We start from the raw sequence: 22,764 nt of genomic DNA, 5'->3' as shown, positions 1-22,764 counted from the left end.
TTTAAGCTTCATGGTCCTAATGTACAGCCAAGACACTGTGTGATTGGCCTGACTCAGTCGGATGGTATTGTTACTATCACACCAACAAGTCCAGAATCAGAAACTATCGTTAACAACCAGCGGATCCAGGAGACTACGACACTAAGACATGGAATGACACTCAGATTTGGAAAACTGAATGTCTTTAAATTTATGGACCCTCATTTTGAGGAGGTGAGAAATATTTTTATGCCCCCGCCGTCACAGGAGGGGGCATTAAGTGTTAACCTTGTCCTTCTGTACATACATCCAAAATTGGTTCCCATTCTCTATCTTAAGTTTGTCTCAAGCAAATGTTATGATGTCCCTTTATAACGTTATATGCCAGCAGGGGCATCATCTGTGTCCCATGGACACATTCTCCATTTATTTATTTTTAATGATTAATTTTATCATAAATTGGAATGTATCAATGTCTCATTATTTAACACTACTGGTAAATGTTTTTTCCCGTAGGTAATTTCGCTCAATTTGGTGTTTTTTTATGTCGAAGAGGCTCAATTTTGTTAAGCAAATGGTTGAAAACCTATTTGCAAGAAATCTGATTTAATAGTTACAAACTTTTCACTTTTATGAAGATTTCTTTAGTCATCAAATTGACCACATGCACACACACACTTTTGAATCATAAGACACAATGTAAATTATATGTATTAATATCTCGTGATCTGATATGAATATCTACTAAAGTGTGATGTTTATATGTATTATAGAAAATGAGGAAAGGACAGATGCCAATGGATTTCCAGCAAAAAAGACCTGGACCCCAGCATCCACCACATGCTAAAGTACATGAGACTAATTTTGATGTTGATGGTAAAGTGGAATCACTGGGAAGTTCTTCTCCTAGAGGTAGTGATAGGGGACCTGAACCTATGGAGGTTCAACAGAAAAGGTAGATTTAAAATTTAGTTCAATTATTTTGTTATAATACAAAAACAGTTTTCCTGAGATCATGGGAGACAATCAATGTTAAGATATACAGACTACAATAAGGAAGGATAATAAATAATTTCCAGCACAATGAAACATACCTACATGTTTTGTCAAATTCTACAGTAGTACAGAATTTTGTGTACTTGTTGAAGCTAGTGTAATAAATAGATTCTTCCACTCTGTTGATTACAATGTTAAGCTACTAAGATGATTTTAAATACAAATATCAAGAGTGGATAAATATTGTAGTTACCAGTTGAAGTGGTAGAATCTGTTTTTCTAATGATTTAATGGAAAATGCTGAGTTCAATGTTCTGAATGGTTATTGTGGGAAATTACACAAGACAAATTTAATCAACATTATGGTAAATCCAAATTTAACAAACTGGTCAGAACTAGTTAAAATGCATACAGAATTACAGAAATATCTCTTACCATGTGTGAGTAACATTCAATACCCTACATAAAATGTCTTAACACAATGTTGACTTTTTTTTTTACAGGCCTCCACCCAGTCAGACATCTCCACGTGATATGGTAGATGGGCGACCACCTCCATCAAGACAAGAGGATGCTCTTCCTGCTGTGTTAGAATTTCGTGAAGATAGTACGTAAAAAAATTTCTTTCTAAGGATTTGATTGATAGAGTTAAGCCAGCATTGTGTCATTTAATGTTGCTCTATTTAAACATTTACCCAGGAAGGCTGACAACAATCTATGTGAGGATGTTAAAGATTGTTGTGGTTTAGAATTCAAATGCTGGAGCAATGTTAAAGTTACTCTATTTTCAGAGAGTTTTACATATTATTAAGTTGAATTGCTGTTGCTGATTTTTTTTTTTAAAAGATTTGGTGTAATAATCTACAGTCAAACCAAATATACAGTATATATATAATGTATTTGGTAGTGTATTTTTTACTTTGATTTCTGGTTTTCAAAATTAAATCGAAGCAATAAAAAAATCATCAGGACTTTATAGACTTAGATTTAGACCTTCACCTATGTCTATTCTTTTGATGCCTATTTGTTATGTTATGTCTCTGGGTTGTTGTCACATTGACATGTAACCCACATCTTCTTTATTCATACAAATAAAAATTGTTTATAGACATTAAAAAATATGAGTGGAGTTAACAAAAGTTTAATTTAGGACTTTACTTTTTTGCCAAATCAGTGACGTAGTTTAAAAGTATGAAGTGTGTAAACTGATTAATTTATCTAAGATGTTTATTATCTGGGAATTAAATCTAGAATTAAAATAGTTGACTCCTTTTTTTGTTCGAGAATGTAGAACAAAAATCATGTTTTATACAATGTCAGTGGACATTAACCATCATGAAATGTCATTATACTTTGAGGATGAGATTTAATAACTACTTCAATTTTCATTATTACAGAGGAAGATGGTTTCCTTAGATCTGTTATACTGGAAATCAACTCTTCTGGTACCCAGTTTAAACTGGCTCCGACCTATACGTCTTACATGGCAGTAAGATATTGTATATCTGGTGGATACAGACCAGACATGTCACCACACGACAGGGCTCACAGAGTTACTGGACTTGTTAATAAGATATCTCATTTAGTACACCAAGCAGTCCAAGTAAGTTATAGGTTTCAAATATTATGACCTTCGTCCTTCCCTCCATCTGTCTGTTCCATTTTTGATTCACAGTCTTGGGTTCAGTTTGCCTCATGCAAATTTTATGAAACTCATACACAATGCTAAGAACCAAAATTTGCAGACGAAGTTCGAATTGAGGCAGTGAGTCACTTATCATTCTAGAGATATGCCCCTTTATAACTTGGAAAATTGCCAATTTGTTTTGTTTTGCACACATTAACATAAGTTTGCCTCATGTAAAGTTTATGAAACTCATACACAATACTAAGCACAATGCTCAGATTTTTCGTAAAGTGTGATCTTCACTTAACTACTATTAAGGTCATAAATGTTTTGTTTACCAAATAAACAAGTAAAGTAAACAAAGAAATTAGAAGTCAAAGAGTCAAAGCATTATTTAAGAACTGAACAATTCACTGGATACAATAGAACTTATTAGAAAACTTATTACATAAGAAATAAATAAAAACAAAACAGTGAAAAATATGAAAATAACACAGCACACAAATACCTAAGAGTAGAACAATAGAACTCTTTAAAAATCTACTAGTAACATCAAATCCTCTCAAAAAGTATTGTCGTGTATTATAAGCTAACGAGTGGGGGCTTGCCTGTCCTCGGACACATTCTTCTTATATTGTTTAAGAAATATTTCATGGGGGCTTGAATTTATTGTGATTTTACCATGGGTTGGCCCTTTATGCTAAATATTTTACCACGAGCGATAGGGAGGGGTAAAATATCTGCATAAAGAGCCAAGCCGTGGTGAAATCAATATAAATTCAAGCCCCCATGAATTATTTCTATTCTAATAGGGCAAAGACAGCAATTCTTTTGTTTCGAAGTGATCTAGGTGAAGGGAATGTTTGCTGTTCCCGTAATTGAACACACTATTAATATTGATGTAACATACGAAGAAAACTGAATAAGTGACATGCTTAAATGATTTACAGGAACATACTAAGACAGGTTTGGACGAAGTTGATTTATTTAGGAAAATGGGCTTTCAACAAATTCTTATGATTGTTTGTTTTTGTTTTCATGTTTTGACAACTTTCAGTTTCAAGTTCGTGCATTTTCCCGTAGAATGCTTGTTTCTTACATCATCGTTCAATGACGTCATTTACACAGTCAGACTTAGGGTAATTCATTCATAAAAAGCAAACGACGTGGGAGTAAGATTGGAACAGCCCAAACAATACAATATCAATATATTCATATTTCACTATGGGTGTGTGCTCAAAGCATTTGAAGAACGTCATATTAGAATTATTTCACAGTTTATTTAGACTCTGGATAATTTAAAGATTGACATATTGTACTGTTGGAGGTTTACTTCTAAATGTCATTTATATGTGTGTCATTGGGTTGACATATACCTCACATCTCATTTTACTCAGATCAGGTTCTATCTAACTGAGCAGTATCAAGAAAGTGTGCCCATTATACACAGAATAACCTTTCATGACCCTTATTTAAAACATATAAAGGGAAGAAATATTACATGTTCAAATTAAAGGTATTTTTATTTTTGAAAAGCAACTTTTAGTTAGATAATTCTAAGTTTAAATATTTCTAATTTCCTTTTTCAGAATAATCGAGATAACCCAGTAGCATTAGCTTTATGGATGGCTAACGCGTCAGAGATATTGAATTTTTTCAAACAAGACCATGATATACATCCCTTCAGTCTGGAAGCCCAGGAGATTCTAGCTGAATCAGTACAGTTAGCTTTCCATCACCTAGTCAATTGTCTACAGTATGACCTACAGAGAACAATGACTGCCTTCCTGGACGAGAATGATGCTGCTGATGATGATGAAGTGGGAGGTAAGTAGAATTTAGTCCTCTAACAATTAAGAGAAAAAGGGGTTGAATTGTTGAAGAAATTATTCAGAACCGTTTTGATTTAATGAAGGAAAAATGTTTCTAAAAACAAGCATTTCACCATTTTAAATGTGAAGGTACATAAAGACTTACATTTTAAAAGTTTTTAATAAATTTCATAGTAAGCAACTTCCACAGTCCGTATTAATCTCCAGCATCATTTAAAAAAACTACTAATGTTGCAATTTCAATTGGGACATCAGTCATATGTTTTAAGTTTTTTTATGGAATTAAAACACATAGATAGAATAGCATCATATTAGAATTCTACATATATTTGATATTGATCCAAATTTAAGCCACAAGCTAATGTCCTCCTTATCAACAAACTATATTAACTAGTTATCAAACCAATGAAAGTTTTCCAAAATAGTCTATTAATAAGCAAAAAACAGTGACATTTTACCCGACAAATATAATGATTGTTTAAAAAAAGTCAAGAAATACTTTATTGTTATTTAATTATGTAATGCAAGCATGACAAGTTAATATAAATTTAAAATTCATTGTATACTGGAGTGGTCTTTCTTGGTACAAATTTATCAAAAAGATAAATGTTGAAAATTATAAGCCTTTCAGATAATATCATTTCAAAATAAGTGAATCAAATGCAGAGAGTTACAATTTATACATTCTCTTTTTGCTGCACTTAAAAGAATCTGTATAACTCATCATATTGTATTCATAAGAAAAATTTGCAATGCCAGAGCAGAGGAAAAAGGCAGCTTACTTAAGTTGAGTTCTATTTCTTCTGGGAAATCATCAAAATAAGATTTATGTTTATTTTTGCAGTAAGTTTTAATAACTTAAAGTTTTATCTTTTAGATGATCGTCATCGGTATGCAGGTAAACCAACTCTAGGTGATGTGTTAGACACATTATCATCAGCAATGAACTTATTACGTAGATGTCGAGTAAACGCTGCACTGACCATTCAACTCTTCTCTCAGTTGTTCCATTATGTAAATATGTGGTTATTTAATGTGCTAGTGACAGAAAAGAGAGTGCAGCTGTGCACAAGGTCATGGGGAATGAGACTAAAGAGGCGATTGGGTAGAGTGGAGGCATGGGCAGAAAAACAAGGACTAGAACTGGCAGCTGATTGTCATCTCTGTAGGATTATTCAGGTCAGTTTTCACTCCCTATTATTGAGGTCAGTTTTCACTCCCTATTATTCAGGTCAGTTTTCACTCCCTATTATTCATGCTAATAGTAGGGTTGACAAAGAATTAAAAAAAAAATTGAAGGAATTTAAGTGGATACATGAGAGAAAAAAAGTATTAGGAAATAATGAATATATCAATAGAATAGTTCTTAGATGGGAAGTTTATAAGAACTAGTTTCGTTTAAAAACAATTTCCACCTTTGGAAGGCAGACAACTTGCTGAAGTAATGATAAAAGACTTCATTCAACTTTAGATATAAGTTTGAAATCTTTAATGTATTACGTTAAATCAGAATGGACCTAAGTTGAGAAGGATACCAGCATCAACATATTGTAGTATTAAAAAATCTTTCTTGTAAAAGTATTCATTATTTGTATTTGTGGAGGACTATTCTGTCATTATACTTTGTGCAGCAAGTACATGAAGTTAATTGAACAGTTTGCATTAAGTTTGGTTTATAGTGAAAAAATAAAGGGCTTGATAAGGGATGAACACATCATTTACTGGTACCATAAAAGTAACCATATCTGATTATTTTCAACCATAGCAGATTTGTAATAAAATTTGAAATGATGAAAATTTAATTGATTGTGATTTCTTTTCCAGGCTGCCCATTTACTTGAAGCTCCAAAGAGTAGTGCTGATGACATCGCCAATATTTGTTCCACATGTTTTAAACTAAACTCACTACAGCTGCGTGAGTTACTCCAGCAGTACATTCCAGAACCTAATGAGCCACCCATTCCACAAAACTTAATCGACCAAGTCGTTAGAGTAGCAGAAAACATGGAGGACGAGAAAATAAAATCTGATGGTCGAGATGTTCGTCTGGAGGAAGATCCAGATTTACAATTACCGTTCCTACTTCCTGAAGATGGTTATTCATGTGATACTATCAGAGGCATTCCGAATGGACTGGGAGAATTCGTGGAACCATTGTCACGAGCTGGTAAGAAAACTAGTGTAGTCCATTGTTTTGAGAAATATGAATGCTTCAATTGAAAATACAACTCATTCTATTCCAAACTGTACAGATTTACAGTAAAAACTAAACCTTAGATTAAACTTTAACAATAATATTGAATTTAACTGTAGAAAAATTAAAGTTTAATTGCAAAAAGCTTCAAAAATTGTACTGTTAACTTCAGCTTTCAAAGTATAACTTATTATATTTAGCTTTGAACCCAAAATTTCTCCTCTTGCCTGCATTTATTATGTAGTAACACAATTTTCTCAGACTATAATATTATAGTGGATTTATTTTAGGTGTGTGTAGAATGGTAGCACAGCCAGGGTCCACTGGAGAATGGACAGTATATATGAATGTTGATGATGGGGCCAATATAGAACAGGTCAGTTAATATATATTATATGTGCATATTTTGTGGTAACCCTAGAATTAATATTTTTCCTCTAATCTTGTATAATCCATATTATTTTAATTTTTCTTTGTGATATTTTTCATCTTATTTATCTTCATAGTTGAAGTATTTATTAAATTTTGTAGTGGGTGTTATAGAGAAAAAATAATCAGATAACAAAACATTATAATTCCTTCCCATGAGGCTATTCTTCAGGTTTCTGTAAACATTATAATTCCTTCCCATGAGGCTATTCTTCAGGTTTCTGTAAACATTATAATTCCTTCCCATGAGGCTATTCTTCAGGTTTCTGTAAACATTATAATTCCTTCCCATGAGGCTATTCTTCAGGTTTCTGTAAACATTATAATTCCTTCCCATGAGGCTATTCTTCAGGTTTCTGTAAACATTATAATTCCTTCCCATGAGGCTATTCTTCAGGTTTCTGTAAACATTATAATTCCTTCCCATGAGGCTATTCTTCTGGTTTCTGTAAACATTATAATTCCTTCCCATTAGGCTACTGTGGATTCATTTTTATTCGTGGTATACCATTTTTCGTGGGTTTTGTGGGTCACAGCGAACCACGAATATAAGAATTCAACGAAGAATAATCCCGAGAAATGTGTATGGAGTCGGATGTTTATTTCCGGTTATGTTATGCAGTTCTAGTATAGTGTTGACTAGCGATAAACATTGTAACATAGCACATGTTTTTATTGAAAGACGATACAAGTATTTTGATTAAATCAACAATTAATATACCGAATATCAGTGATAATTTACTTTTTAAAATTGATTAAAACTGTTCATGGAAAATAACTGCAAGTTGTTAATTACCGTGTCATAGTTTGGTTTACTGGTGATTAAAAATCAATAGGATTAAGTACGGGGATATTGCCCGTAGGTAATATTGTTAATGACAGGAACATTTATTTTCACACCTTTTACTGATATGACTGTTTATTATATCGTGATTAGGGAAATGAGCTTTCAATCATAGAATTTTGAATGCCTTATAAAATTCCGACAAGAATCTATAAATTGTAAAACAAACAAATAATTAGTTGTCTCTGTCCATTACTGTAATAGAAGTTTTCAATGAACACTTTAACCTAGAATGACCAAGCGAGGATTTTGACAATTCAAAACTTTTTCAATGAATTCCTTCTTTTTTGTTTGTTTTATTATTGATCAAACCAAGGAGGTTATATGATCTCCAAAATCAAAAAGATATCCACGAATTACGTATCTGATTTTTTTTTTTGTAATCAGCAATCCACGAATTTACGTATACCACTAAACGTCTTTTTTTCTCTATCCACGAATATTGATACCCTCGAAAATAAATGAATCCACAGTATTCTTCTGGTTTCTGTAAACATTATAATTCCTTTCCATTAGGCTATTCTTCAGGTTTCTGTAAACATTATAATTCCTTCCCATGAGGCTATTCTTCTGGTTTCTGTAAACATTATAATTCCTTCCCATGAGGCTATTCTTCTGGTTTCTGTAAACATTATAATTCCTTCCCATGAGGCTATTCTTCTGGTTTCTGTAAACATTATAATTCCTTCCCATTAGGCTATTCTTCTGGTTTCTGTAAACATTATGATTCCTTCCCATGAGGCTATTCTTCAGGTTTCTGTAAACATTATAATTCCTTCCCATGAGGCTATTCTTCAGGTTTCTGTAAACATTATAATTCCTTCCCATGAGGCTATTCTTCAGGTTTCTGTAAACATTATAATTCCTTCCCATGAGGCTATTCTTCTGGTTTCTGTAAACATTATAATTCCTTCCCATAAGGCTGTTCTTCTGGTTTCTGTAAATACTTGTAAAGTTTTCCTGGTATCCAATAATCAGATATCAAAATAAATTACCATAAACTCATCATAGATACCAGGATTAAAATTTTGTATAGCCTACATGCAGTTCGTCTACAAAAGACGCGTCATTATAGTTGATATGATAGTATACTTTGTTAGTATGCTTTGTTTGGTTGGATAAAAGGCGTATACTGGTGAATTTTTGTTTTTATTTATTTGTCAGTTATAATTTTCCCTGGCATTATCTGGACCTACAAATGATATCATATTGATATTTGTTGGGTTTAAGCTTAACATTATTAATAGTAAATGAATGTATGGGGGACACGTGCATCTTAAAGTAGAAATTCAAACATAACAGTTATTGCTGACTATTTATCTTTAATTTAAATATTCAATTAATTTAGTGCAAGTATGGGGAAAAAACCTGAAAAAGAACTTAAATGCATTGTAAAAGACTGAAAATGTATTAACAAATTATGGAATGATAGTGATAATTATAGATTTAAGGCTTTCTATGTAAGTGTAAAAATGTGTGATATGCACGGTTTTAGTACAGATGATGGAGCTGAAATTATAGAATATAGTTTGATATCAGTAACCTGAAAGTTTCAACATTTAGTGGAAATAGCTTTTCATAGTGGAGGAGGGGGGGGGGGACACAATCGCCCAACATGTATTTTTTGGAAGCCTTGTAATAGCCACATCTTGAGCTTAATGGCAGACAGTTTCGATCCCACTGTGAATTTTTAACGATAATTTGCATACAAGCTATTTTCAACCTGGTCAATTCAAATATATTATAAAAAATATACCTTCGTGTGCTACATTTAGAGGTAAATGGGGTCAAAATTTTAGACATTTACTTAAAACTTTGGTTTCTTGGACATTTCTATCCTATGGATTCTTTGGAAATAATTCATTTTTATTTAATTTTCAAGATTTTAGAAAAACAAAAAATGCATCTTTTCTTGATATGTCACAGTTTGACGTCGCGAAAAAATAACATTTTACATTAGCAACGTCATTACCTTCCCTGTAACTGTATCGTTTGTCCTTAAGGTCAAAGTTATGAGTAAAAAAGTTCAAAGGAAAATATTAAGTGCCAGAGCAGTTTTAAATTTCTTAAGATCAAATAAAAAACATTTGGAAAAAGACATATTCAAATATATAGTCTGCATCTTTTTCTGGTATTTTCAAAAATTGGTTAACCATAAGAATATAATTAAGAGAAAGGAAAGTTATATTTTATTTTACAGTTGAGTTACACTTGTAGTGTGACATAGCAAGAGTCTATTTATTAGGTTTAACTCAATATTTATTACCTAATTACAAGTTTTCTTACATTACATGTTAGTCTGTGTTAACTGCAAATATATGCAAGTTAATAAATATTGATTTAAAGAGAAAATTTCTACCAAGTGTAAACAAAAGACTGCTGTTGATTTTTACTTAAATAATCAATTTACTGTAATAAAAAATATGGCGAAGGTGCTGGTATTATGTTCCAGGTCTGTTGTTTGTGCATTGTCTTTTTCATTGATTATCTCATATTTTGACTCTGTGACACAGCAGCCCAAATGCAATGGTAATATTCCTTTTAGACTAACATTAAGGTTTGCTACCCATTAAATGACATTGTTTAAGAACGAGGAAGAAATATTTACCGAGTGTTGTTTGATTACATGTATTTTGACTAAAAAAAAAAGAATCTATATATACTTGTTTAGTTTGATGCTTGTCAAAAGGAATAATTCAAAATATCACTTATCAGAGAAAACATTGAGATCTGTTCATTAGTCTGGTTATGTCTGGTGTGGTGGGATCAACAATTTGTTAAAGTTTTTGATGAGGTCAGTATAAGGGGGACCACTAATGGTAGGTAAATGATATTTGGTAAGCAGTTGTATAGGAATTGGCACATCTCTCTTCCATTGAGATTATTTGGACACCATTCTCAGTCATGGTCTGATCTGTTGACTTTGAATAATGGTGAACATGTCTGAAGCTTACCTTGACTTCCTTTTCATGGGTCATTGATAATTTTAGTGTATATGATTCCTGTAGTAAAGCCTTGATTTTAAAGACTTATAACTTACATTTAATCGCAATCAGTAAAGTAGGTGAAACAAGTTAGCCTATGCACTCTTGGTAATTACTTTATAGAATATTTGATGTATTAATCTAGGAATAAGGCCACCTAGACCAAGATTGAAATCATTTTTTAAGAATTAAAGGACTGTCCTAGTATCATTCAGTAATACTGAAGATATGCAGTTAAAGCCATAATGGTAATTCCTCCTAAAGTCATCTTATCCACAGTATCACATGAAGTTATTGATGTAAAATCCTGATTTTCCTTCTTCCAAGCTTAATTTCCTTTGTTCTTTGTTTCTCACCTTGCTAAAAAAATTTAGTTTAGACAGATTACTAAACCTAAAAAAATTGTCTAAAAGAAACCAATTAATAATAAAAATTTGTTGATGAACAATTATGACTGTTCACTAATTAAAGGTGAATATGATTGTATTGATTTTTACCTGTGATGTTGATGAGGATATTTGATATCTAATGGCTCATAATGACCACTATGTTATGGACTCTTCTCTCATTAGATTATTACTGTTTGGTTTATGTCAGGGGAAGTGTCCACTGATCTGATACATTTTTTTTTGAAAGAGTGATTTATACATAAACTTCCTAATCCGGGATATAATATAGATAAGCCAATAGATTGATTTGATTTTTATTCCTGATGCTGTATTCAAAGGCTGATTTATCAGATTACTACAAGTTTGTGATTTTTCCGTCAAATGATTGTTTTTTCTGGTGCTGCTGATGAATTTAATCATTCTGTTAAATCATTTTGATACAATGATTGGAGACGGAGACATTTTGTTGTGTATATAGTATTCTGAAATGGATTAATCAAAATGGAACATTTTACATATATATACTGCTTACTTTCAGTGCCGATGGATATATGTAAATTGACGTAGAAATATAAACTAAAATTTAAAGTACAATGAAGTAATGATGATAGAATATGTTTATTCAAAATGCAATTAGTTTAAATATTTGATGTTTATTAATTCATAATACTACTATTGCGAAACAATGAGTTGGGCTTAATGAAAATATTGACATTACAATTTGTGGATTTGGAAATATGGAAAACATTTAAATAAATAAATTGTTAGAAATAATGTTTTATTGGCAAAACAAAACAAAAAAGGTTTGAAAGTGAACATTTTAAGATTACTAGAAATAATGATTAGGATACAGATATAAAACAATGTGGGAATTATTGACCTCCCTTCATAATCAGGTGCTAATAAGAAACATTCTGAGAAATATTGATTTTTAAACAAAAGTGTGAATTGGGAATTTCACACCCAGAAAAATGTATTGGCAATGTATTAGCTGTATATTCATGAGTTCAAGTGAACAAAAAATGTGCCATTGGATTAGATTAAGCATGTTTATATGTTGGAATCACTGAGGAAAGAGTATTATAAGTTATGTACAATGCAATTGTTCTGGACTTAGAATGTCATGTCGCGACAAGCTGAGCAGGAAAGGTCTCATTAGTAAAATGACTATAGAAAGTGTTGGCGAAAGGAGATACATCAAATCATGGATAACTGTAAGGAAATATTATTATCCATATTAGTCTCTTAGGATGGACTCTACATCTCAATACATCAATTCATGAAATCCATGTTATGTGTGTCAAGTTAGAACACAAAATTTCAGTAGGTTAAATTTTGCATTACTGTAAGGAAAATTTGACTATGCTCACAGTCTTCCTGACAGACAAGTGTCTAGGTCACAATCTCCCTGACAGACAAGTGTCTATACATTATGTCGTGCTCACAAACTCCCTGATACTGTGAAAGCACTTTTATTCGTGGGGTACCAATTTTCGTGGAAGGCTTTATCCACGAATTTAAGTGTCCAAAATATAACAACTGTTGTCCAAATCAAGATGTGAGAAGATCCCCATGAAGGTTTGACTACATGGATACGAGGGATCTAGAGAATACATCGAATATCAGCAAACTCACTATGAACTATTCAAGCATATACAACTTCAGACAGGATTTTACTAATTTAATCTTCTTAAACCTAAACTGTACGACTTTTATCCTTTTAATTCTGATGAAAAATTAGTTTCGATCGATGAAAGTCAGATTTCCGGTGATGATATATATACGATGATGAAGCGTTCATTTTATCTCCTCATAATTCTCATACGAAAAAAAATAATTTCATATTAGGCTTGCTTTTTATATCATAAGAATTAATTCTACAATTCAAAGTACATTTATAGCATTTTTTTATGTAACTGATTTCTTTAAGTGACATGTTTATGGCCCAATTAACACATTTAATGGTAGTTAATCTGTTTATCATTCGATCTCGGGTTAATTAGTGTCATCACTTCTGATTAGGCTGTGCAACAATTAAAATGATTACTTTGCAATTTCCTTCAATTGAGACAATTTGTAAGCATAGGTGAATCAGCTTATTTTCGAAAGCAACTTTTTACTAAAAAATTGATGAATGTTCAGCCATGAAAGATGAACAAGTACTTGTAAGTGAAAATGAACACCGTATTTTGCTATGTCCAATAAATCATTATAAAACAACATATGAATATTTTCAATAATCTTCATCTCTGATGGCTTCAAATTCTTCACTTAATTTCTTTCAGAAAACAATAAAATCCATGAATTTAAGAACCCACAAACATGTAACTTTTTTTCAAACCATGAAAATTGATACCCACGAATAAAAGTACTTTCACAGTAGACAATTGTCTATACAAAATGTCAAGCTCACAATCTCCTTGACAGACAAGTGTCTATACAACATGTCAAGCTCACAATCTCCCTGACCGACAATTGTCTATACAACATGTCAAGCTCACAATCTCCCTGACTGACAATTGTCTATACAACATGTCAAGCTCACAATCTCCCTGACCGACAATTGTCTATACAACATGTCAAGCTCACAATCTCCCTGACAGACAAGTGTCTATACAACATGTCAAGCTCACAATCTCCCTGACAGACAAGTGCCTATACAATATGTCAAGCTCACAATCTCCCTGACAGACAAGTGCCTATACAATATGTCAAGTTGACCGACAAGTGCTTATACAACATGTCAAGCTCACAATCTCCCTGACCGACAATTGTCTATACAACATGTCAAGCTCACAATCTCCCTGACGGACAAGTGTCTATACAACATGTCAAGCTCACAATCTCCCTGACCGACAAGTGCCTATACAATATGTCAAGCTTACAATCTCCCTGACAGACAAGTGCCTATACAATATGTCAAGCTCACAATCTCCCTGACAGACAAGTGCCTATACAATATGTCAAGTTGACCGACAAGTGCCTATACAATATGTCAAGCTCACAATCTCCCTGACCGACAATTGTCTATACAACATGTCAAGCTCACAATCTCCCTGACAGACAAGTACTTATACAATATGTCAAGCTCACAATCTCCCTGACCAACAAGTGCCTATACAATATGTCAAGCTCACAATCTCCCTGACCAACAAGTGCCTTTACAATATTGTCAAGCTCACAATCTCCCTGACCGACAAGTGTCTATACAACATGTCAAGCTTACAATCTCCCTGACTGAAAAGTGCCTATACAATATGCCAAGCTCACAATCTCCCTGACCAACAAGTGCCTATACAATATTGTCAAGCTCACAATCTCCCTGACCGACAAGTGTCTATACAACATGTCAAGCTCACAATCTCCCTGACAGACAAGTGCCTATACAATATGTCAAGCTGACAATCTCCTTGACCGACAAGTGCCTATACAATACAAGTGCCTATACAATATGTCAAGCTCACAATCGCTCTAACCGACAAGTGCCTATACAATATTTTCAAGCTCACAATCTCCCTGACAGGCAAGTGCCTATACAATATGTCAAGCTCACAATCTCCCTGACCAACAAGTGCCTATACAATATGTCAAGCTCACAATCTCCCTGACCGACAAGTGCCTATACAGTATTGTCAAGCTCACAATCTCCCTGACAGACAAGTGCCTATACAATATTGTCAAGCTCACAATCTCCCTGACCGACAAGTTCCTATGCAACATGTCAAGCTGACAATCTCCCTGACAGACAAGTGTCTATACAACATGTCAAGCTCACAATCTCCCTGACCGACAAGTGTCTACAACATGTCAAGCTCACAATATCCCTGACCGACAAGTGTCTATACAATATGGTAAAGCTCAAAATCTCTATGACCGACAAGTGTCTATACAACATGTCAAGCTCACAATCTCCCTGACCGACAAGTGTCTATACAATATGGTCAAGCTCACAATCTCCCTGACCGACAAGTGTCTATACAACATTTCAAGCTCACAATCTCCCTGACAGACAAGTGCCTATACAATATGTCAAGCTGACAATCTCCCTGACCGACAAGTGTCTATACAACATGTCAAGCTGACAATCTCCCTGACAGACAAGTGTTTATACAACATGTCAAACTCACAATCTCCCTGACCGACGAGTGTCTATACAATATGTCAAGCTTACAATCTCCCTGACAGACGAATGTCTATACAACATGCCAAGCTCACAATCTCCCTGACAGACAAGTGTCTATACAAAATGTCAAGCTCACAATCTCCCTGACAGACAAGTGTCTATACAAAATGTCAAGCTCACAATCTCCCTGACAGACAAGTGCCTATACAACATGTCAACCTCACAATGACAGACAAGTGCCTATACAATATGTCAGGCTTACAATCTCCCTGTCAGACAAGTGCCTATACAATATGTCAAGCTCACAATCTCCTTGACAGACAAGTGTCTATACAACATGTCAAGCTTACAATCACCCTGACAGACAAGTGTCTATACAACATGTCAAGCTCACAATGACAGACAAGTGCCTATACAATATATCAGGCTTACAATCTCCCTGACAGACTAGTATCTGTACAATATTGTTAAACTCACAACCTCCTTAACATACAAGTGCCTATACAATATTGTCAAGCTCACAATCTTTGACAGACAAGTGCCTATACAATAATTCAAGCTCACAATCTTTGACGGACAAGTTCCTTTACAATATGTGACGATCACAATCTCCCTGACATACAAGTATCTACAATATGTGAAGCTCACAATCTCCCTGACATACAAGTATCTACAATATGTGATGCTCACAATCTCCCTGACATACAAGTATCTACAATATGTGACGCTCACAATGATCTCCCTGACATACAAGTATCTACAATATGTGACGCTCACAATCTCCCTGACTAACAAGTATCTACGATATGGGACGCTCACAATCTCCCTGACATACAAGTAACTTCAATATGTGAAGCTCACAATCTCCCTGACATACAAGTATCTACAATATGTGAAGCTCACAATCTACATTAGTTCAAGCAAGTAATGAATAAATTTAACAGAGACCATCATTAATAACTTAATGAGGGTTTGTGAACTAAAAAGCCTAAGACAGATATTCCTAGAAATAATTATATGAAAGGATTATTGATTAGTTATAAGATCAAATACTGAAATTGTTAATCTGATGTAGGGAACACTAGAAATGTATTAGTATCTTCGGCCTCATTAACTTGGTGTTCATTTGTATACTATAAGAAGCAGATTTATCCAATAATGCTATATATATAACTTTCGCCAATCAAATAGATAAATTGGGTTACAAATCTGAATGAACAGAGCTTGAAAATTTGAAAAAGAAGAAGCATGGGATTTCAGATTCAATATTTTAGGACTTTTGATCTTTTGTCTGTGAGTGTGTTGTTGTTATTTATTGTGCATTCATTGTTTACTGTTACAAAAGATGCAGTATTACCCTGGAGAACAAATGTCCTATGTTTCTTTAAATATGCATTTCAAATGTTTACAACCATCTGAAACTAAGAAAAATCATGAATGTTTAAGTACTGGAACATAATTGTATAAAAAATGTCTAAAATATTTATTTTAATGGAAAGGAATATACAGATGAGGAAAGTTAAAAATAAGTTTTTTGACTCCATGAAGTTGTAATGTTGAATTATCAAGATTGAACATATTTAAAGAATTTTTTGAATTATTAGTTTGTACTCAAACATTAAAGACCATTAAAAATGTTTTGATCATATATATATATGTCTCAGCATGTTCATATGTGACATGTAGAAAAATCTGAAAGTTCAAAAGAGTAACAAACCCGTAAGGCAACACCATTTTATAATGCTCTATTGTAAAAGTGTCCTTAATGGGACCATCGTAAAAGTGTCCTTAATCAGTCCATCATAAAAGTGTCCTGAATTGGTCCATTGTAAAAGTGTTTTGAGTAAGTCCATCAGAAAAGTGTCCTGAATTGGTCCTTTGGAAAAGTGTCCCAAATTGTGTCCATCTTTAAAGTGTGCTGAGTTGTTCATCATAAAAGTGTCTTGAATTAATTCATTGAAAAAGTGTCCTGAATCAGTCCATCATAAAAATGTCCTGAATTAGTCCATCAGAGAAGGGTGTTAAATTGGTTCATCTTCAAAGGGTCCTGTATTGGTCCAGTTGTAAATTTGGCCTGAATTAGTTCCTCATAAAGAGTATCATGAATTGGTCCATCATAAAAGTGTCCTAAATTTGTTCAATGTAAATATGTCCTGTATTGGTCCATCATAAGAATTAACCATAAAGGTCCATGATAAAAGTGTGCTCAATTGATGCATTGGACAATACTAATAGGATTGGTTGAACTGTCAGTGTCTTGAATTTGTCCATAGCAATTGTCCAGAATTGTTCCTACTCATAGTGTCCTGAATATGTCCAAATTAAAGTGTGCTGAATTGATGCATTGGACAATACTAATAGGATTGGTTGAACTGTCAGTGTCTTGAATTTGTCCATAGCAATTGTCCAGAATTGTTCCTACTCATAGTGTCCTGAATATGTCCAAATTAAAGTGTGCTGAATTGATGCATTGGACAATACTAATAGGATTGGTTGAACTGTCAGTGTCTTGAATTTGTCCATAGCAATTGTCCAGAATTGTTCCTACTCATAGTGTCCTGAATATGTCCAAATTAAAGTGTGCTGAATTGATGCATTGGACAATACTAATAGGATTGGTTGAACTGTCATTGTCTTGAATTTGTCCATTGCAATTGTCCAGAACTGGTCCTACTCATAGTGTCCTGAATATGTCCAAATTAAAGTGTGCTGAATTGGTCCATCATATAAATTGTCCTGAATTGGTCCATTTTGAAATTGTTCCTAAATGCATTTTATCTGATTCCTATTTGTAAAAACAGATCAGTATCATGTTTTTACGTTTAAACAGGCACATACTTCTTTTAGATACCCTTGGTATTAGCCAGGTAAAGAATTATCTGTCACACTTTCAATAAACCTAAACTAACATGGATTGTAGGCCAAACATGGAAAGCATGTTAACATGTAGGATGACCTTTGGATGACTGTTTTGGTAAACTTGTGTTTTCCCATTGAAGTCAGTCTGATTGCATATACAGATCCTGTGTCCATGCTTTGATTACAAGGACCTGAAAACCTGTGTTCTAATTTTCAATTTAAAGACCTTTCGGGATCCTCTGGGTTTGTCGTCATCATACACACCTTTAAAAATTTGTAAGCAGGAATTTCATTGGCTGAAGTAATAGTTACCAGAACAAAGTAGAAAGTAGTGTAGTGTCATCAGATCCTTGTTAGGGAAGAACAAAGTAGAAAGTAGTGTCATCAGATCCTTGTTAGGGAAGCTTGGAAACAGGATCCGTATTTTAATCAGATTACATCAAAGTTTAAACCAGATCTCTTTTTTATACGACCGCAAAAAAATTTTTGTGGTCGTATATTGGTATGACGTTGGCATCGTCGTCGTATTGTCGTCGTCTGGTGTCGTCCGGCGTCGTCCGAAGACACATTGGTTTTCGCACTCTAACTTTAGTTTAAGTGAATGGATCTCTATGAAATTTTACCACAAGGTTCAATACCACAAAAGGAAGGTTGGGATTGATTTTGGGGGTTATGGTACCAACAGTAAAAGAATTAGGGGCCAAAAAGGGGCCAAAAATAAGCATTTTTGTAACTTCCAGACCTAACTTGTGTGTTAAGTGTATGGATCTCTGTGACATTGTACCACAAGGTTCCATATCACAAAAGGAATGCTGGGATTGATTTTGGGGGTAATTGCCTCAAAATTTTAGGAATTAGGGGCCAAAAAAGGGGCAAAAAACAAGCATTTTTCTAGTTTCATGACAATAACTTGTGTGTAAGTGTATGGATCTTTCTGAAATTGTACTACAAGGTTCCATATCACAAAGGGAAAGCTGGAATTGAGTTTGGGGGTAATTGCCGAAATGTTTAGGAATTGGGGGCCAAAAAAGGGCCAAAAATAAGCATTTTTCTAGTTTCCAGACAATAACTTGTGTTCAAGAGTATGGATCTCTCTGAAATTGTACTGCAACGTACCATACCACAAAGGGAATGCTGGGATTGATGATGGGGGTAATTGCCTTAATATTTTAGGAATTAGGGGCCAAAAAGGGGCAAAAAACAAGCATTTTTCTAGTTTCAGGACAATAACTTGTGTGTAAGTGTATGGATCTTTCTGAAATTGTACTACAAGGTTCCATATCACAAAGGGAAAGCTGGGTTTGAGTTTGGGGGTAATTGCCCTAAACGTTTAGGAATTTGGGGCCAAAAAGGGGCCAAAAATAAGCATTTTCCTAGTTTCCAGACAATAACTTGTGTTCAAGTGTATGGATCTCTCTGAAATTGTACTGCAAGGTACCATACCACAAAGGGAAGGCTGGGATTAAGTTTGGGGGTGATGAATCATAAGGGGGTTAAAAAAATTGGGGGGGGGGATTTTTTTTTTTTCCTTTTTTTTTTTCTTTTAAAATTTTCCATTTTAAGTTGGTTATTTCTGATTTATATTTAAAAGCAAATAATAATGATATGGTAGGAGATACACACCAAACAGGATGTGTAAATTATTATATAATAAGTATTGTGCAATAGCAAGAAATTTTCAATTGTACAGTATTGCACAATAGCAAGAAATCTTCAATTGCACAGTATTGCGCAATAGCAAGAAATCTTCAATTGCACAGTATTGCACAATAGCAAGAAATATCAAATAGCACAATATTGCGCAATAGCAAGAAATTGTCAATTGTACAGTATTGCACAATAGCAAGAAATATTTAATTGCACAGTATTGTGCAAAAGAAGATACTTCGTATAAATTGCTTATTTCTTGACCAATTTCAATGGGGTTTTATTCTTGAATTTTTGGGGTTCTTTAATATGCTGAATCTAACCGTGTATTTAGTTTTTGGATTTTGGGCCCCGTTTTTAAATTGGTCCACATTGAGGTCCAAAGGGTCCAAAATTAAACTTTGTTTGATTTCATCAAAAATTGAATTATTGGGGTTCTTTGATATGCCGAATCTAACCGTGTATTTAGAATTTTTTTAGATTCTTAATTTTTGGTTCCATTTTCAAATTGGTCTACATTAATGTCCAAAGGGTCCAAAATTAAACTTAGTTTTATTTTAACAAAAATTGAATTCTTAGGGTTCTTTGATATGCTGAATCTAAACATGTATTTAGATTTTTGATTATGGGCCCAGTTTTCAAGTTGGTCCAAATCGGGGTCCAAAATTAAACTTTGTTTGATTTCAACAAAAATTGAATATATGGGGTTCTTTGATATGCTGAATCTAACCATGTATTTAGATTTTTGATTTTTGGGCCCCGTTATCATCTTTGTCCACATTGAGGTCAAAAGGGTCCAAAATTAAACTTTGTTTGATTTCATCAAAAATTGAATTCTTGGGGTTCTTTGATATGCTGAATCTAACCATGTATTTAGATTTTGGATATTGGACCATAATAGGTGAATGTCCAATTTAAAATTTTTAAGTTCTTAGACCACATTCATTCTGTGTCAGAAACCTATGCTGTGTCAAATATTTAATCACAATCCAAATGCAAAGCTGTATCAAGCTTGAATGTTGTATCCATACTTGCCCCAACTGTTCAGGGTTCGACCTCTGCGGTCATATCAAGCTGCGCCCTGCGGAGCATTTTATTTATTCATATAAAAGAAATAAGAAGCAGAATCTATTAGATGTAGAATTTGCATAGTAGCTCTAAATAAGATTATTCCAGCAATGTTATGAATATTTAGTAATAAAATGTCATTAAAAGTAGAAAGTTCTTAGTGAATCTTTTGAAGAAACCAAGGAAGAAGATGTTTTTAAGACTATTATAGTAATAACAGCATCATCATTTTGTATTAATCATTAGTCAACATGAGCCATAGAAAATTATAGAAAAAATCCTTTTGAAATTATTTTATATATAAATGTTGAAATGATTATTAATATTGAGACAAGACAGTACTGACATGTCACAGTATGGATCATATAACATTACCTGACCTTTAACGTTGTTATTAATGAATGGTTTCTTATTCTATAATATTTCTTTTATTCAGGAAAAAATGTCGATTCAGCATTAAAAAAACTTCACGATAATTTCTAAATTTACAGTATTAAACAATCATTTACTTAAATAACTGAACCATCCATTATAATTATGAGAACATGTTAAGAACAGTACATTTAACGTATGGTTGCCTATAATTGCTTGCATCCACTTCGTTTGAACTCTAGTGGATAGTTGTCTCACTTGCAATCATACCACGTCTCCATCGACGAAGTAGAAGGGGACTTTAGGTTTGCACTCCGTCTGTCCATCCGTCAGCCCGGCAAATCAGTTTTCCACACTTTTTATACGACCGCAAAAAAATTTTTGTGGTCGTATATTGGTATGACGTTGGCGTCGTCGTCGTCTGGCGTCGTCCGGCGTCGTCCGAAGACACATTGGTTTTCGCACTCTAACTTTAGTTTAAGTGAATGGATCTCTATGAAATTTTACCACAAGGTTCAATACCACAAAAGGAAGGTTGGGATTGTTTTTGGGGGTTATGGTACCAACAGTAAAGGAATTAGGGGCCAAAAAGGGGCCAAAAATAAGCATTTTTGTAACTTCCAGACATAACTTGTGTGTTAGTGTATGGATCTCTCTGACATTGTACCACAAGGTTCCATATCACAAAAGGAATGCTGGGATTGATTTTGGGGGTAATTGCCTCAAAATTTTAGGAATTAGGGGCCAAAAAAGGGGCAAAAAACAAGCATTTTTCTAGTTTCATAACAATAACTTGTGTTCAAGTGTATGGATCTTTCTGAAATTGTACTACAAGGTTCCATATCACAAATAGAAAGCTGGAATTGAGTTTGGGGGTAATTGCTGAAATGTTTAGGAATTGGGGGCCAAAAAGGGGCCAAAAATAAGCATTTTTCTAGTTTCCAGACAATAACTTGTGTTCAAGTGTATGGATCTCTCTGAAATTGTACTGCAAGGTACCATACCACAAAGGGAAGGCTGGGATTGATGATGGGGGTAATTGCCTCAATATTTTAGGAATTAGGGGCCAAAAAGGGGCAGAAAACAAGCATTTTTCTAGTTTCAGGACAATAACTTGTGTGTAAGTGTATGGATCTTTCTGAAATTGTACTACAAGGTTCCATATCACAAAGGGAAAGCTGGGTTTGAGTTTGGGGGTAATTGCCCTAAACGTTTAGGAATTTGGGGCCAAAAAACACATTTTTCTAGTTTCTAGACAATAACTTGTGTTCAAGTGTATGGATCTCTCTGAAATTGTACTGCAAGGTACCATTCCACAAAGGGAAGGCTGGGATTGAGTTTGGGGGTGATGAATCATAAGGGGGTTCAAAAAATTTGGGGGGGGGGATTTTTTTTTTTTTCCTTTTTTTTTCTTTTAAAAT

At 33.7% G+C, this 22,764-nt stretch overlaps 1 protein-coding gene across 8 annotated transcripts in view; it reads left to right on the top strand.

Moving 5' to 3' along the window:
- The window catches only part of LOC127725395 (afadin-like), a 93,308-nt gene that overhangs the window by 27,611 nt on the left and 42,933 nt on the right, over window positions 1-22,764 (top strand). For all 8 annotated transcript variants that reach the window (XM_052232325.1, XM_052232331.1, XM_052232330.1 and 5 more), the window contains 8 exons: window positions 7-213; window positions 753-934; window positions 1,479-1,582; window positions 2,373-2,578; window positions 4,192-4,429; window positions 5,312-5,613; window positions 6,259-6,601; window positions 6,919-7,004. In XM_052232325.1, the coding sequence (XP_052088285.1) occupies window positions 7-213; window positions 753-934; window positions 1,479-1,582; window positions 2,373-2,578; window positions 4,192-4,429; window positions 5,312-5,613; window positions 6,259-6,601; window positions 6,919-7,004 (1,668 nt within the window). The remainder of the gene's footprint in view (window positions 1-6; window positions 214-752; window positions 935-1,478; window positions 1,583-2,372; window positions 2,579-4,191; window positions 4,430-5,311; window positions 5,614-6,258; window positions 6,602-6,918; window positions 7,005-22,764) is intronic.

This window comes from Mytilus californianus, unplaced genomic scaffold, assembly GCF_021869535.1.
Source record: "Mytilus californianus isolate M0D057914Y unplaced genomic scaffold, xbMytCali1.0.p SCAF_15, whole genome shotgun sequence".
In the NCBI taxonomy this organism is placed as follows: domain Eukaryota; kingdom Metazoa; phylum Mollusca; class Bivalvia; order Mytilida; family Mytilidae; genus Mytilus; species Mytilus californianus.
This window is presented reverse-complemented; position numbering and strand designations above follow the sequence as displayed.